Source organism: Meles meles, chromosome 5 (genome assembly GCF_922984935.1).
Source record: "Meles meles chromosome 5, mMelMel3.1 paternal haplotype, whole genome shotgun sequence".
In the NCBI taxonomy this organism is placed as follows: domain Eukaryota; kingdom Metazoa; phylum Chordata; class Mammalia; order Carnivora; family Mustelidae; genus Meles; species Meles meles.
In genome coordinates, this window is record NC_060070.1 from 24,331,649 (window position 1) to 24,349,144 (window position 17,496).

Genomic DNA, 17,496 nt, shown 5'->3' on the forward strand with positions numbered 1-17,496 from the left:
GAGACCCTAGGTCTCTCAGTATGTTAAGCACCTGACTCTTGGTTTCTGCTCTGGGTTGAGACTGAGCCCTACACTGGACTCCATATTTAGTAGAGAGTCTGCTTAAGATTCTCTCTCCTTCATTCCCTGCCCTTCCCACTTGTGTGTGCACTTGCTCTTTCTCTCTCTCTCTCTAATATATATATATATATATATATATATATATATATATAATTTTTTTTTTTAAAATGCCCAAGGGCCCCTAAATGGTTCAGCCAGTAGAATGTGCAACTCTTGATCTCAGGGTCATGAGTTCGAGCTCCATGGTGAGTATAAACCATACATTAAAAGAAACATACACACACACAACACACAAACACACACAAATGCCCATATTGCTAAGTGAAATACATCAGACAAATAAAGACAAATGCTGTATTTTCTCACTTATATGCAGAATTCTAAAAAAGCCAAATTTGTAGAATGGTGATTACTGCGGCTAGGGGTAATGACAAGATATTGGTCAAAGAATGCAAACTGCCAGCTATAGGATAAATAAGTTCTGGGGATCTAATGCACAGCATGGGGACTAAAATTAACCATATTGTGGGGCACCTGGGTGGCTCAGTCAGTTAAGTGCCTGCCTTCAGCACAGGTCATGATCTCCAGGTTCTGGGATCAAGTCCCACATCAGACTTCCTGCTAAGTGGGGAGTCTGTGTCTCTCTGTCCCTCTGCCCCTTCCCCCAATGCTCGTTCTAATAAACAAAAACTTTTTTTAAATAAATAAATAAATAAAATTAACAATACTATATTATAAACAGTATGGAGGTTCCCCAAAAAGTTAAAAATAGAGGTGCATTATGACCCTTCAATTGCACTATTAGGTATTTATCCAAAGGTTACAAACACAGTAATTCAAAGAGGCACATGAACTCCAATGTTTATTGCCCCAAAGTCCACGATAGCCAAACTATGGGAAGAGCCCAGATGTTCATCAACAGATGAATAGATAAAGAAGATGTGATATATACACATAATGGAATATTAGTCAGTCATCAAAAAGAATAAAATCTTGCCATTTGCAATGACATGGATGGAATTAGATGGCATTATGCTAAGTGAAACAAGTCAGTCAGAGAGGGACAATTATCATATGATTTCATTCATATATGGAATTTAAGAAGTAAAACTGATGAACATAGGGGAAGGGAAGGAAAAATAAGACGGAAACAGAGTGGGAGACAAACCATAAGACACTCTTAATCATAGGAAACAAAGTGAGGGTTGCTGGAGGGGAGAAGGGTGGGAGTATGGGGTAACTGGGGGATGGGCATTAAGGAGGCACTTGATGGAATGAGCACTGGGTGTTATATGCAACTGATGAATCATTAAATTCTACCTCTGAAACTAATACACTCTATGTTAATTAAATTGAATTTAAAAAATTTTGTAAATACTGTATCATACACTCAAGAGAAGTTAAAATAGTAGATCATAAATGTTTTCACCACAAAAAAAATGGTAATTATGTGAGAGGATAGAGATATTAACTAACCTTATTGTGGTAATCATTTTGCAAGACATGATTATCAAATTATCATATTGTATCCCTAGATCTATAATTTCTCAATAATCTTAGAGAAAAAAATAAAAATCATAAATCTTACTTTCCAAAATCAACAAATCTAAAAATAAAGTTCTCCTTTCACTAAAAAAAAAACCTAGTAGCCCAAGTTTTCCTTCTCTGATACTTGGCATATCAGTGATTACTTTTAGAAGAAACAGGTCTCACAATTACCTGGTCAATTAATCTTTGACAAAGCTGGAAAGAATATCCAGTCTCTTTTAAAGACAGTCTCTTCAACAAATGGTTTTGTGAAAACTGGACAGCTACATGCAAAAGAATGAAACTGGACCACTTTCTTATACCATAAACAAAAATAAATTCAAAATGGATGAAAGACCTAAATGTGAGACAGGAAACCATTAAAATCCTAGAGGGGAACACAGGTAGTAAACTCTTTGACATCAACCATAGCAACTTCTTACTAGATAGGTCTCCTAAGGTAAGGGAAATGAAAGCAAAGATAAAGTATTAGGACTTCATCAAAATAAAAAGCTTCTGCAGAGTGAAAAAAGCAATCAACAAAACCAAAAGACAACCTACAGGATGGGAGAAGATATTTGCAAAGGACATATCCACTAAAGGGTTGGTATCCAAAATACATGAAGAATTTATCAAACAACACCCAAAATACAAATAATACGGTTTTTTAAAAAATGGTCAGAAGACACGAACAGACATTTTTTCCAAAGAAGACAACAAGATGGCCAACAGACCCATGAAAAGATCCTCAACATCACTCATCATCAGGGAAATACAGATCAACACTACAACGAGATATGACCTCACATTTGTCGGAACAGCTAAAATTAACAACACAGGAAACAACAGGTGTTGGTAAGGATGTGGAGAGAGGGGAACCCTCTTGCACTGTGGGTGGGAATGCAAGCTGGTGCAACCATTCTGGAAAACAGTACGGAGGTACCTCAAAAAGTTAAAAAGGGAACTACCATATGATCCAGCAAAGCTCTATTAGGTATTTATCCAACAATACTAAGCCAAAAGGATACAAGCACTCTGATGTCTACGGCAACATTATCAACAACAGCCAAATTATGGAAAGAGTCAAATGTCCATCAACTGACAAATAGGTAAAGAACAGTGATATGTGTACACACACACACACACACACACACACACACACACACACAATGGAATATCACTCAGCCATTAAAAAAAAAGGAATCTTGCCATTTGCAACATGTGGATGGAACTAGAGAGTATAGCGCTAAGCAAAATAAGTCAGAGAAAGACAAATACCATATGACTTTGCTCATATGCGGAATTTAAGAAACAAAACAAAAGAACATGGGGGGAGGGCAAACCAAGAAATAGACTCTTAACTATAGAGATAATCTGACGGTTACTAGAGGGGAGGGAGGGGGGGTGATGAGTTGAACGGGAGATGAGGATTAAGGAAGGCATGTGTTGGGACACCTGAGTGGCTCAGGCAGTTAAGCATCGGCCTTCAGCTCAGGCCATGTCCCAGCAAGGGTCCTGGGATCAAGTCCCACACAGGATCTCTGCTCAGCAAGGAGCTTGCTTCTCCCTCTGCCTGCCGTTCCATTACTTGTTCTCTGTCTCTGGCAAATAAATAAAATTTTTTTTAAAAAATGGAGGGGGTGTTGTGATGAGCACCAGATACTACATGTTAAGTGTCAAATCACTAAATTCTACACCTGAAACTAATATTACACTGTATGTGAACTAACTAGAATTAAATAAAAACTTGGAGAAGAAAAAAAAAAAAGAAATAGGTGTGTGGCATCTTTACAATCTTCAAAAACTAGAGCTTTTTTTTTTTTTTTAAAAAGATTTTATTTATTTATTTGACAGAAATCACAAGAGAGACAGGCAGAGAGAGAGGAAGGGAAGCAGGCTCTCCGCTGAGCAGAGAGCCCAATGTGGGACTCGATCTCAGGACCCTGAGATCGTGACCTGAGCTGAAGGCAGCGGCTTAACCCACTGAGCCACCCAGGCGCCCCAAAACTAAAGCTTTTAAGCAGACAGTCTCTGCTTTGCTCTGCTGCCCGCCACTCCCTTGCAATGTACTCAGTAAACTTTGATCTTCGTTGTTCTGCTCAGGTGACGTCTTTCACCGCCCACACTGCCGGTTTCCACCTGATCAGCTGCCCCACATTTGGGGGCTCCCATCTGACTGGGAGAGACACCACATCAGGTGGCCCATACGGGAGACTCTGTGCCCCCACCCGCTGGCCAAGGTTACTCCTGAATGAGGATCCAAAGGCCCAGGGGGAAACAGCTACACTGCCCTTGCCCAAAAAGATGAGGGGTTTCCCCTCTTGCTCTTGGGAGGGATTCTTCCTTCCCTCTCCTTTCTCTTTCCAGCTTTCCAGCAATCTAACCAGAGTACTCTTCAGACAACTGAAGGTCTCTGGCCACAGGGTGGCTCCCTGGTGTGATCTGAAGGTCTGAGGGCAAACAGGTCAGACTGCCCAAGCCTGTGAGGGCAAAGGACCCCTTTTCCTCTCCTCTATTCAATAAACTTCTATCTCCTTAAAAAACAAACAAAAACTAAAGTTTTTATATACATTTTGCTCAGATTACATTAGATGTGTGAGTCTTTTTCAATGTTAAAGATTTGGCAAGCTTAAGAAACTACAGGACAAATACTACCACAAAGAAATGCTGATCTATCTACAAAAGACTTAGTCACATACGCATTAAGATCAAACAAACATAAGCTTTCATTAGACACATTTAAAACTACCTGAGATGTCAAATCTCTTACTTATATAAGATTACAACTACACATTAAAACCAGGGGCTCTAGGTAGTAAATATTACATTTACTTACTTACTTACAAATCAAAGGAGGAAGTATGGGAGATTACCCCTGAGAAGAGCCAAACGATTATTTTAAAGAAAAAAAAAAAAATGTTGTTGAACTGGCAACCAGATACATTAATGACTAAAGGATACTTTTCACTGGCTGTAAGTTCACCAATCACAGGAAGATGAGCCCTAGGGATGATAGAGTGGGGAAGAGGGGAAAAGGACGGTATTTCTAAAAGGGAGAGGATCAGAAAGAGAACAAAATAGAAAACTTGTGAAAGCAATTTCACTCTCAGATAACCAAAAACCCAGTTAAGTAAAACATCCTGCTTCCTGGCTATGACGCAGAAGCAAGCCAATATTTTATTTGGAAGACCATCTGTATTACAAACTATAATTAGGGACATGTACATAAGCAGTCTACGTTTTCCAAACTTCTGTTCGTTACTCCCCTATAAACTTTTGGAAATAGTGTTTGACGAAGAAGAGGTGGCCGTCAAAAGGGATAATTCCTTTTTAGGTCCTATAACCATGACGCTGGGCTGGCCTGTCTTAGTGGCCACCACACTCACAGTCTACCTCTGGGGGAACCACCATAATCACGGGAGCCCTGAATGGTACCTTGGGCAGAGATCTATCTTTACACTGGCTAATGGCCTCCCAAAACCCCGGTATGAAGCTCTGCCCAAACAGGGATAAAGCAACTGGGTTTCCCATCAGGGAATTTAAACGACAGATACAGAAAAAGAATAGATTGGTAGGACAAACGGAAGTAGAAAGACACAGAGGAAAGAACAACAGAGTAAGCAAATTACACGAACAGAAGAGCACTGGAGCAAGAATCGGCAGGTGCCTGTGACTCCTGACAGTCTAGTCATCAGCGCTCTCAGAACGACTGAGGCAGAGCCTCAGGCTCTGGCCCCGGGAGACCTGGCAGTGTAAGGGAGAAGCCCTTCGCTGTTATTTGCATATGTAGTCTATTTTAAATCTCCATTTCTTTCTGTAACCTAGATGAATCCCTAGTCCACTGAACTGAAAGGTGTTAACGCAATGACAGCATTTTTCTTTCTATAAAAATAAAACTGTAAGTATACTCTAACATCTTCTTAAAAAGTAAAATAACTTCGATTGGAATTTTTTTTAAATATTTTATTTATTTGACAGAGAGAAATCACAACTAGGCAGAGAGAGAGAAGGAAGCAGGCTCCCCGCGGAGCAGAGAGCCCGACGCGGGGCTCGATCCCAGGACCCCGGGACCATGACCTGAGCCGAAGGCAGAGGCTCTAACCCACTGAGCCACCCAGGCGCCCCTCGATTGGAATTTTTAAATCAAGCACTACTAACCTGTTATATATTACCTTTCCTCTAAAGACCTTGTAATAATAGGATATTTGTATGTGGGGGACGATGGTTGGCCAGTCAATTAAAGGAAACCTAGATTCTTTTTCTTCTTTTTTGTTTTTGATTATGTTATGTTAGTCACCATACAGTACATTGTTAGTTTTGGATGTAGTGTTCCATGATTCATTGTTTCTGTATAAAACCCAGTGCTCCATGCGGAAAACTAGTTACTTTGGTTGAACCATATTCTAATTCTTCTTAACTTCTTCTTACTATTAATTAACTCCTCATAATTTGAAGAAGACACTGCTGATGACAGTGGCTTCTACAATGGGATAAGGAATGGGAGTTTTCAAAATGGATAAAAAACCTCAACAAGAAGCAGGAATCCATCAGAATCCTAGAGGAGAACATAGGCAGTAACCTCTTTGACATCGGCCACAGCAACTTCTTTCAAGACATGTCTCCAAAGGCAAAGGAAACAAAAGCAAAAATGAACTTTTGGGACTTCATCAAGATCAAAACCTTCTGCACAGCAAAGGAAACTGTCAACAAAACAAAGAGGCAACCCACGGAATGGGAGAAGATACTCGCAAATAACACTAATATCCAAGATCTATAACTCCCCAAACTCAACACACACAAAACAGATAATCACATCAAAAAACAGAAAGAAGACATGAACAGACAATTTTCCAAAGAAGACATACAAATGGCTAACAGATACATGAAAAAATGTTCATCATCACTAGCCATCAGAGAGATTCAAATTAAAACCACATTGAGATACCACCTTACACCAGTTAGAATGGTCAAAATTAACAAGACAGTAAACAATATGTGTTGGAGGGGATGTGGAGTAAGGGGAACCCTCTTACACTGTTGGTGGGAATGCAAGTTGGTGCAGCCACTTTGGAAAACAGTGGGAGATTCCTTAAGAAATTAAAAATAGAGCTACCCTATGACGCTGCAATTGTACTACTGGGTATTTACACCAAAGATACAGATGTAGTGAAAAGAAGGGCCATCTGTACCCCAATGATCATAGCAACAATGGCCGCAATCGCCAAACTGTGGAAAGAACCAAGATGCCCTTCTATGGACGAATGGATAAAGAAGATGTGGTCCATATATACAGTGGAGTATTATGCCTCCATCAGAAAGAATGAATACCCAACTTTTGTATCAATATGGACGGAACTGGAAGAGATTATGCTGAGTCAAGCAGAGAGAGTCAATTATCATGTGGTTTCGCTTATTTGTGGAGCATAAGGAATATCAAGGAAGACATGGGAAGATGGAGAGAAGGGAGTTGGGGAAAACTGGAGGGGGAGATGGATGAACCATGAGAGACTGTGGACTCTGAGGAACTAATTAAGGGTTTTGGAGGGGAGAAGGGTGGGACGTTAGGTGAGCCCTGGGGTGGGTATTAAGGAGGGCACATATTGCATGGAGCACTGGGTGTGATGCATAAACAATGAATTCTGAAACACTGAAAAGAAATTTAAAAAATAAAGACTTTTTTAAAAAGGAATGGGAGTTTTTCTGTTGCCTCAGAATTTTAGTAAAAGCTCAAAGCTAAGAACAAGGAGAAACAAGTTCCCCTACATTCTAAAAAGAGGTATTAGTCATATCCATGCAGAAATTACTTTAAGGAAAAAAAAAAAAAAAAGCAGCAGCAAAAACAGCCCTAAAACCAAAGTAGAACTGAAGAAAGTAATCAAGGTAGAAAGCTGTTAGCCAAGTAAGGAATGTAGTAGCATCTCCCCCACATAAACCTCAAGCCAAAAGCAGGTGGTCCCCAAGGGAAGCATCCAAAGAGATTAGGAGTGTATGACAAGATGGGCATCCCCCTCTCCAGTGGGATGCTTGTTTAGGTGAGGAAATCCACACGCAGTTACCAAAGCAGACTATGGAAGTTTCCATGGAGGAACTTGTCATAGGTCTCCATGAGCTAACTGAAGCTGGAGCAGGGATTGGAAATAGGAGATGCTATGTTGTGTGTTATGCTTCCTGTAGTCTAAGTAGACCCCATGAAAGGTGTACTGAGTAGAGTGCTCCTGACAGAAGCCCAGCCAAGAAGGTTAAGTGCAAAGGCAAGGGCTACCGGCAGAATGCAGTGGAGCAAGGAGCTCAAGCAGAGTCATAAGAGGTCCAAAAGTAGAGCAGTGGGGAGGTCCCCATGGGAGCCCAGAAGAACCCACCAGTGAGCCCCTCAACAAAGTGCTAGCATGTCAGTGTCTATCACACAAAAGGCCCTTAAACTGTTTAATTAAGAATTTGCTGTTTTGCTCTAATCTTCCATCCTCTCATCCTGACCCTAGAGAAGCCAGGAAAGCAGACGCAGGAGGAGGAGGGAAAGGGGAAGAACAAATCACCCCACCTTCTGCACTGCTGATCCTGGGACAGGCCTAAGCTAGAGGGAGGGGGACTTTTTAAATTGTACAATCTTCATTTAGACTAGATGGCGTCAATCATTACCTAAATATGAAGGTATATGAATCCCCCCTAAAGGTAAAAGAAAGCCATGGAGCATTAAGAGGTCAGGAATAGGGATCTAACAGAGCTTGTTTAAAGGAACTGGTGAGAAGGGTGCCGGGTGGCTCATTGGTTAGGTGTCTGCCTTTAGCTCATGATCTCAGGGTCATGATCTCAGGGTCCTGGGATGGAGCCCTGCATCGGGCTCCCAACTCAGCTTCTTCTCCCTCTTTCTCTCCCACCCACTCGTGCTCTAATAAATAAATAAAATCTTAAGAAGAAAAAAAAAAAAAAAAGAACCAGTGAGAAATTTTAAGCAGTTCATGATTGTACCAACTGCATTATTTAATCCATTTTATAAAATGCTTACTTTTAACTGTTCCTTCTTTAATATCACACAAAACTCACCTTTGAAAAAAGTCCTCCTGCCTCTATCCTGTATCCTTTGAGGTCCTCCTGTAATTTCTGCAAACACTGTATGACTCTTCTTTGATGCTTATCCTCCTTTAGCTCATGAGCTTTGATCAAAAAGTCATAGTGGTCCAGTGGGCCATGGCAAACAGCCAAAGCTTTTGAATAAACCTCTGCTGCCGCAATCGGAGACGTAATCTCAGGTGTCTGAACTGTATAGGCTATAAATAAAAATATACATAAAATTTAAGACTCCCTTAAATGAATAGATTGCATAGAACTCCACAAGTTTCTTAATGGTCACATTAAAACCTTTCATTTTCAAGTATATATATGTGAACAGTTATTGTAAATCTCATTCTGATAAAAATAGAACACATTTTGGGGCACCTGGCGGGCTCAGTCGGTGGAGGATGAACCCCTCGATATCTGTGTCATGAGTTCAAGCCCCACCTTAGGCATGAAAACTACTTGAAAAAATGAAAAAGATAAAACACGTTTTGTTCAATGAATATAATCATCTCATTCTAATAAAAGAGTAAATCTCAAAACCTTGAGCTATCATTGCAACGCCACTTCTAGAAAACCTAACCTGCCATAGAATGCTTTGCCTCCACTCCATTAAATGGGCCACCTGCATTCATCAGATCCCTCCCTCACAGCAGGGCTGGCACCTTTGAATTTAGCCTCATTCTGGTTCTTAAGTATCAAGGAAGAGACAGAGATTAGTCACAAAGGGTTTCTATTGTCCCTGTATTCCCTACCGGAAACCGTACAGCATTCCAATATTATACTGATTTCAATGCTTGTAAGATTCCTTTCCTTTTCCATAACTTTTAAGTTGAACACAAAGAGTTGAAACACAGCAGAGTGTCTGTTTCAAAGCAGTGAGGTTTTCTGATCCTTTTTTTAGCCTCTCCTGGGAGAGAAATGATTGGCCATGGCAAGATCAATCATAACTCTATTCCTTATCTGGGCCAGGTACAATGAGCAAGTAACTCCCATTCTATTTTTATTTTTTCTTTTATGTAAGTGTAATTGATATACAATGTTCTGTAAGTTTCCAGTGGACAACACAGTGATTCAACAATTCTATACCTTACACCACTCCCACCACAGTAAGTGCAGTTACCACGTGCCACCAAATGAAGTTGTTATAATATTATTGACTCTCTCTCTCTGTAGTTTTAAGAAGCAACAATAAATAGCAGCAAACTGGCACTTTTTTGAGACAGGGCTGGCGCCCTTCTTTGAATCAAAGATTTTGCAAAGATCCATTGCCAGTATTATCCTTGTTTCACTGCATGCTGTGTTTCCGTTGTTTCAGTAATAAGAAAATCACATACCCTAGGGGGAAAATTAACAGTCAATGTTATTTCCACCTTTTTCCCAAGAAAAGAAAGAAAATCCTCAACAAACCATGAGTGTTGGGGAGAGGGCAGGGCTGTCTTCTAATAGCTATCCTTCCTTTCTGAATAGTTTTAGCTGGGTACAAGGCTGCCCAGTTAAATAACCCATTTCTGGCCTCTCCAGCAGCCAGGCACAGCCCTATGACCAGTTCTAACCAATGGGATGTGGGAAGAAACATGTGCAGCTCTGGTGCATGCCCTTAAAGAGAAAGGCACGCCTTCCTCCCCTCCCTCCCCTTCTAGTTGGAATGTAAGTGTGATGCCTGCAGCTGGAAGAGCCAGCCTGGCAAGGAGAGGCCCACGGAATGCTGAGCAAAGCAGAGCAAAGTTCTCCAACAATGCTGAGCTGCCAAACCAGCCCTGGGCCACCTACCGGATTTTTACATAAATGAATAAACTTCTCTTTTGCTCTTCAACCAGGTCCTCAGCCAATCATCCACTGATACTACTCACTTGGTACAGCAAATCTCTAATCTGCCCCCTCTCACTCTTCCTCACGCTAACCACCCTAGCTGGGGGCTCTCATGATCTCTGGCTTGGCCTCCTTGCCTCTGATCACCTCCACTGCCCCAAATTTACCACTAACGATCTGGAAAATACCTTCCATCAACTACACAGATGATCTTGCTAAAATCTAAACTGGGATTTCATTAATATTTTTCTTAAAATTCATCTCATTGTTTAAAGGAGTGGTTTTCAAACATCAAACATAATTTTAACAGCAGCATCTTTTTTTTTCTTTTTCTTTTTTTTTTTTTAATACAAAAAACCTTCCATGCAATCCTGAATCTATTAAAGAGAAAAACGGGAGAGGGGGCACAAAATCCCATGCTCCCCACATCTCCCTCATTTCTACAACTGTACCACCCCCACTTCCAAAGAAGCTCCGGAAGCCCCATTTCCACTTGATAGAAGCACATTAAGTACAAACAGTGTAGAGAAAAGAGCACAGCAGGCCTCAGATTACTGTCCTTAGAAGGGTTTGCTTGCAAGGTGGGCTCTTGGCTGGGAACTTGGATTCCAAGAGAGTTCCCACAAATCCCAGAAATGGAAAGAGTGACTTACTGTGCCTACACTGTTTGTACCATGTACAAGCTACGTGGTTTATGCTGAACACCTAGTTTCCTTCTATGCGGCCAGATTTTCGGTACATGCCATGCAAAGAGAAGCTATGAGACCACCACCCCCCCACCACCACCCTAGGCATTCAGTCTCTAATGAGCTTCCCTAATAGACAACATTTCACATCTGTTGTCACAGTTCATTGCTGGAGAAATTAAGTATTTCTTATGTGACTGCACTAGAAGACTCCTAGAAGCTTGGACCTAATTTCTTCCAGACTTTGCCCAACATGCCTTTCCCATTGGCTGATTGTGTTTATATCCTTTTGCTGTAATAAATCATAGCCATAAATACACTATATGCTAAGTCTTGTGAATCCTCCTAGCAAATCATCAAACCTGGAGGTAGTTTTGGTGATCCCCAAAAAGAGTGTCCTCATTCAAGGATCCAAGAAATTCATAAAAGGGCCCCAGCCGATATTTCCAGACAACTTCCCCTCTACTCTCCAAAAAGCAGCCATTGATACAAGAAATGATTGTCTACCACATGTAATGTGTAAAGGGGTAATAGAGAATACCAGGGTTTATTATTGTTATTTCAAGAGGGTGTGGCAGGGAAAAAATTTGTAGTAGTGATGTATCAAGATTAACTGTCATTAGCAAGTAAAATGAATTTGGATACAGAGAAACTGGTTATGAAACTACTCTAAGTGAGAAATAATCAAGGCCCAAATTAGGTTGGGCAAGAGCAGAAATGTCAGGAAGCTAGTAAGAAGGGAAAATGCAAAGGTAGCTTCAATAATGTGAGTTGCCTTCTAGTCAAATGTATGACTTACTGTGTCCCAAACACTTCAATTCCTTTATTTCATAGTCATGCCTTTGTTCATACAGATTCCCTGACTTGGACAGTCTCCTCTTCCAATCTCTACCAGCCTAATTTCTCCCTCACAAAATCTCACCATGCTTCAAAGTCCCTCAGCTCCCTACCATCAAACCTCCAGACTCGCCTGTATTTGCCCCATCCTTTTCTCTTTCCTTAGCCCTGGAGTTTTTGCTCATTCCAGCAAGGATATTAATGCTTTCTTATCCTCTAACCAGTGGCCTTCAAATTTTGAAACCCTCCTGAGTATCATGACCCAATATTCACACACATATACGCAACTGAAAAACAAATTTCATGAAATAAGAGATTTAGTAAGAGTATGAATGGTTAACAAACACACATACACACACACACACACCCCACAACTATGCAAGGGGTGCCTAGGTGGCTTAGTCGGTTAAGCATCTGCCTTCAGCTCAGGTCATGATTCCAGGGTCCTAGGATCGAGCCCCATGTTGGGCTCCCTGCTCAGTGGAGAGCCTGCTTCTCCCTCTCCCCTTGCCTGATGCTCAGCCTACTTGTGCTCGCTCTCTCTCTCTCTGTCAAATAAATTGAAAAAAAAAAACAAAAACAAAAACAAAAAACCTATGTATGATATACTCTGGTATTTTAATATATATTTTACTATATATATTCTTATATACATGATATATATCTGTGCCAAGAACCACTAGATTTAGTTATATTAAATGTCATATATTATACTTCTGTACTTTTTATTTTCTGTCTGTCCCCACCAGAGTAGATGTTTGAGTATATGCTCTTTGAGGACAGGAATTTTTGTCTGCTTTGTTCAATGCTGTATTGCCCAGTGAAAAGCGCCTGGTACATAACTGGTGCTTATTAAAAATAATCTTGAATCCCCTCCCTTCCTACCTTTCCAGAGACATCATTCTCTTCACTAACCAGCCTTGTATTATGGCATCAACCTTCCCCCTCTCTACCTGATTTTTCATACCAACTCAACCCTTTCCTATCTTAAAATTATAATAACAAAACCTCATTGATCCCCCAGTCATGAGACAGCTGCTCTACCCTCCTTACCTTCACAGCAAAACCACTTGAAAAAGTTACCTTTATTTTTTCTGGCAACTCCCTCATATCCTGCTCAATTCCCAACTCAATTCCCAACTGTGGTCAAGATTCTACTGAGATAGCTTCTGTCAAGTCCATCCAAGACCTGCTGTTGCCAAACCCAGAAGCTACTCCTCAGTCTTCATGTTCCTTTTCACAATCATCAAATAGCTAATTTTTAAAATTAGTCATTGGAAAGATCAGGACTGCAAGCAAAGTATGTTGTTTCTTTTGGAATCTGCCCTTAGAGAGGATTACTGTTCTCTGCTTCTACTTTTATTTTTTACTAGCCTAACATCTTTATTTAGTACTATATACTTCATTTGCATTTTTTTAAAAAAGAAAACCAAGGCGCACTGAAGAGAAGACATCACTTGAGCTAGTCAGCAGACTAGCTGACATAAAAAGAGAAATATCCAGTTTTGCATGTAAGGAGCCTGAAAGTTGCAATTCTATCCTAACAATGAAAAAGCTGAACAGACTGAAAAAACCAACATCTCTTCTCAGCTCCATAAGATAAGGGAAGATTCAGGGCAAACCACTGCCCCCAAGATTAAAGAGAAGTACAGGAAATACAGACAGCGATGGCTTATAAGAGCGAGACTCGTAAGTGGAAACCAGGCAGGAAAACCTAAAACGTAGTTGAAAAATTGCTAGAAGCTCAATATGGACAACTGAAGAGTTAAAAACTCCAGCAGTACCCAGTCATAGAGGGACACTCACACCTTTCTGAATTTTATCTATAGGAATTCAACTAAGTTCTTAGTGTAGTATGGGAAAAATCCCCCTATGCTTCTGGCATGGGGAGGGGAAAAGAAACCTTTTTTTAAAAAGATTTTACTTTTGGGGCACCTGGGTGGCTCAGTGGGTTAAAGACTCTGCCTTTGGCTCAGGTCATGATCCCAGGGTCCTGCGATCGAGCCCCACGTCGGGCTCTCTGCTCTGCGGGGAGCCTGCTTCCTCCTCTCTCTCTCTCTGCCTGCCTCTCTGCCTAGTTGTGATTTCTGTCTGTCAAATAAATATTAAAAAAAAAAAGATTTAAAAAAGATTTTACTTTTTTAATAAAGATTTTATTTATTTACTTGTCAGAGAGAGAGAGAGCACGCATGAGCAGGGGGATCAATAGGCAGAGGGAGAAGCAGGGTCCCTTCTGAGCAAGGAGCCTGATGTAGGACTCAATCCCAGGACCTTGGAATCATGACTTGAGCTGAAGGCAGACACTTAATGGATTGAGCCACCCAGAAATCCCTATGATTTTATTTATTTTTTTTGAAGATTTTATTTATTTATTTGACAGAGAGAGAAATAACCTTGTTATTCCTAACAAGGCCTGCCATTGGGGGAAGGTAGTTAAGGAACCTAACCTGCTAGGTATTATCAGAGCCTATTGACCTGGGGGAAAGGAAAATACCCAACTCCACTCAACTCTAGCCTTCCATATGGGAGAAAGGAAATACTCAACTCCAGCACACTCATGCTATCACACCAAAGAGGGAAGAAAAAATATTTCTAAAGCTCATAATCCAGACATGTGGGCTCCCTAAAACATGGAGATCTAATTATAGGACCATAAAACACTTCCTCTCCCCACATCTCATCATATTACTGAAGGCCTATTTATAGTAATTCCTTTTACCCAGTATATCACGTCCAAGAAAAAATTACAAGATATACTAAAAGGCAAACAACAATTTGGAGAGATGAAACAAGCATCAGAACCAGACATGGCAGGGATGTTAGAATTACCAGACCAGAAATTTAAAACAACTATGGTTAACATGCTAAGGGCTCTAATGTATAAAGTAGATAGCATACAAAAACATCTGAGCAATATAAGCAGAGAGATGAAAATCCTAGGGGGAAAAAAAGGACCAAAAAGAAATGCTAGAGATTGAAAACACTGCTAACAGAAATGAAGAATGCTTTTGATGAGATTAGTAAACTAGTCAAAGGTGAGTGAGCAAAGAATCTTAGCACTTGAGGACGTATCAATAGAATTCTTCAGAACTCTGAGGCAAAGAAAGGCTGGGGGAGGGACTGAAATCCAAGGACTATGGGACAATTGCAAAAGGTGTAGCATATACATTATGGGACTACCAGAAGAAGAAAGAGAAAGAAACAGAAAAAATACTGGAAACAATAATAATTGAGAAGGTTCCCAAATAAATGAGAGACATCAAACCACAGATCCAAGAAGCCAAGTAGAATAAATGCCAAGAGTATTATACCTAGACATGTAACTTTTAAACTACAGAAAAATCAAAGATAAAGAAGAAGTCCTAGAGCACTGGGATGGCTCAGTCAGTTAAGCGTCTCACTCTTGATTTCAGCTCGATCCTGACATGGGTCATGACAAGCCCCAAATGGGATTTCATGCTGGGAATGGGGCCTGCTTAAGATTCTCACTCTCCCTTTTCTTCTACCCCTCACCCCTCTTAAAAAAAAAAAAAAAGAAAGAAAGAAAGAAAAAAAGGAAAAAAAAAATCCTTAAAGAAGCCAGAAGAAAAATATACCTAACTTATGCTTCTCCTCAGAAACCTATTCAAGCCAGAAGAGAGTAGAGTGAAATATTATTGGTAGAAGAAAACCAACCTAGATTTCTGAATCCTGCAAAATTACCTTTCAAGAGTAAAGGAAAAATAAAGACTTTCTCAAATAAAAAAATTAAAGTAATTTGTTGCCAGAAGACATGCCTTGTAAGAAATGTTAAATGAAGTTCTTCAGAAAGAATGAAAATAATATGGGTCAGAAAGTCAGATCCATAAAGAAAGAATGTTTAAGAAGGAATAAATGAAAGTAAAATAAAACTTTTACTTTCCTTATTCTTAATTGATTTAACATATAACATGGAACATTCACCAAACAGACCACATTCCAGGCCATTAGACACAACTTAAAGTTAAATCACACAATGTCTGCTCTAAACAACAACAGAATTTAACTAGAAATCAGTAGCAGAAAAACAAATTCTAAAATATACGGAGATTAAACAATACACTTCTAACATACAGGTTAAAGAAGAAATCTGAAGAAAAATGTAAAAGATCTAACACCCTTCCAACTCAAAATGGATCATAGACTTAAATGTAAAACACAAAACTATCAAACTCCTAGAAGGCAACATAGGAGAAACATAAAAGACACAGAAGAAACCTACAGAAATAATCTTATGTAGATACAACACCAAAGGAACAATCCATAAAAGAAACAATCGATAAGCTGGACCTCATTAAAATTTAAAACTTTAGTTCTGTGAAAGCCAATGTCATGGCGTCATTAGAAGTCAAGACACAGAATGGGGAGAGAATATTTGCAAAAGACCCATCTGATAAAGGACTATTGTACAAAATGTACAAAGAACTCTTAAAACTCATAATGAAATAACAATCCAATTTAAAAATGGGCCAAATAGGGCATCTGGGTGGTTCAGTGGGTTAAGGCCTCTGCCTTCAGCTCAGGTCATGATCCCTGGGTCCTGGGATCGAGCCCCACTTCAGGCTCTCTGCTCAGCGGGGAGCCTGCTTCCTCCTCTCTCACTCTCTCTCTGCCTGCCTCTCTGTCTACTTGTGATCTCTAGCTGTCAAATAAAAAAATAAAATCTATAAAATAAATAAAAATAAAAATAAATAAAATAAAAATGGGCCAAAGATTTTAACAGACACCTCAGCAAAGAAAATATACAGATGGCAAAGAAGCACATGAAAAACTCTTTACATTTTCATCGGGGAAATGCAAACTGAAACAATAATGGCAAACCACTATACACCTCTTAGAATGGCCAAAATTCAAAGCACTGACAAATGCTGGCCAGAATGTGGAGCAACAGAAACTCTCATTCATTCCTGGCGGGAATTCAAAATGCTAAAACCACTTTGGAAGATAGTTTGGCAGTTTCTTACAAGAATAAACATACTGTTACTATATAATCCAGCAATCATGCTCCTTGGTATTTACCCAGAGGAGTTAAAAATTTAAATCCACAAAAAAACTCTACCCCCAGATGTTTACAGGAGCTATATTCATATTTGCCAAAACTTGAAAGCCATCAAGACATCCTTCAGTAGGCAAATGGGCCAATAAATTAGTATATCTAGACAACGGAATATTATTCAGCACTAAAAAGAAATGCGCTACCAAGCCATGAAAACACATGGAGAAAATTTAAATGCCTGTAACTAAGTGAAAGAGCCAATTTGAAAAAGCTGCATATTATAAGGTCAGACATTCTAACTGTATGACATTCTGGAAAGAGCAAAACGATGGGAACAGTAAAAAGATCAGTGGTAGACAAAGGGTGGAGGCAGGGAGGAGAGAATAGACAGAGCACAGAGGATCTTTAGGGTAGTGAAAATACTCTGTATGATATTGTAACGATGGCTACACTTCATTCATTACGTTCAAGAGTGAATCCAAATGAAAAGCACGGACTTTAGATAAT

The 17,496-nt window shown here is 39.9% G+C and overlaps 1 protein-coding gene across 1 annotated transcript in view; it reads right to left on the reverse strand.

Annotated features, from left to right (window-relative positions):
- AFG1L (AFG1 like ATPase) overlaps positions 1–17,496 on the reverse strand; it is a 229,216-nt gene that overhangs the window by 180,577 nt on the left and 31,143 nt on the right. Inside the window, exon 3 of the mRNA XM_046006748.1 lies at positions 8,629–8,852. Within this exon, the coding sequence (XP_045862704.1) occupies positions 8,629–8,852 (224 nt within the window). The remainder of the gene's footprint in view (positions 1–8,628; positions 8,853–17,496) is intronic.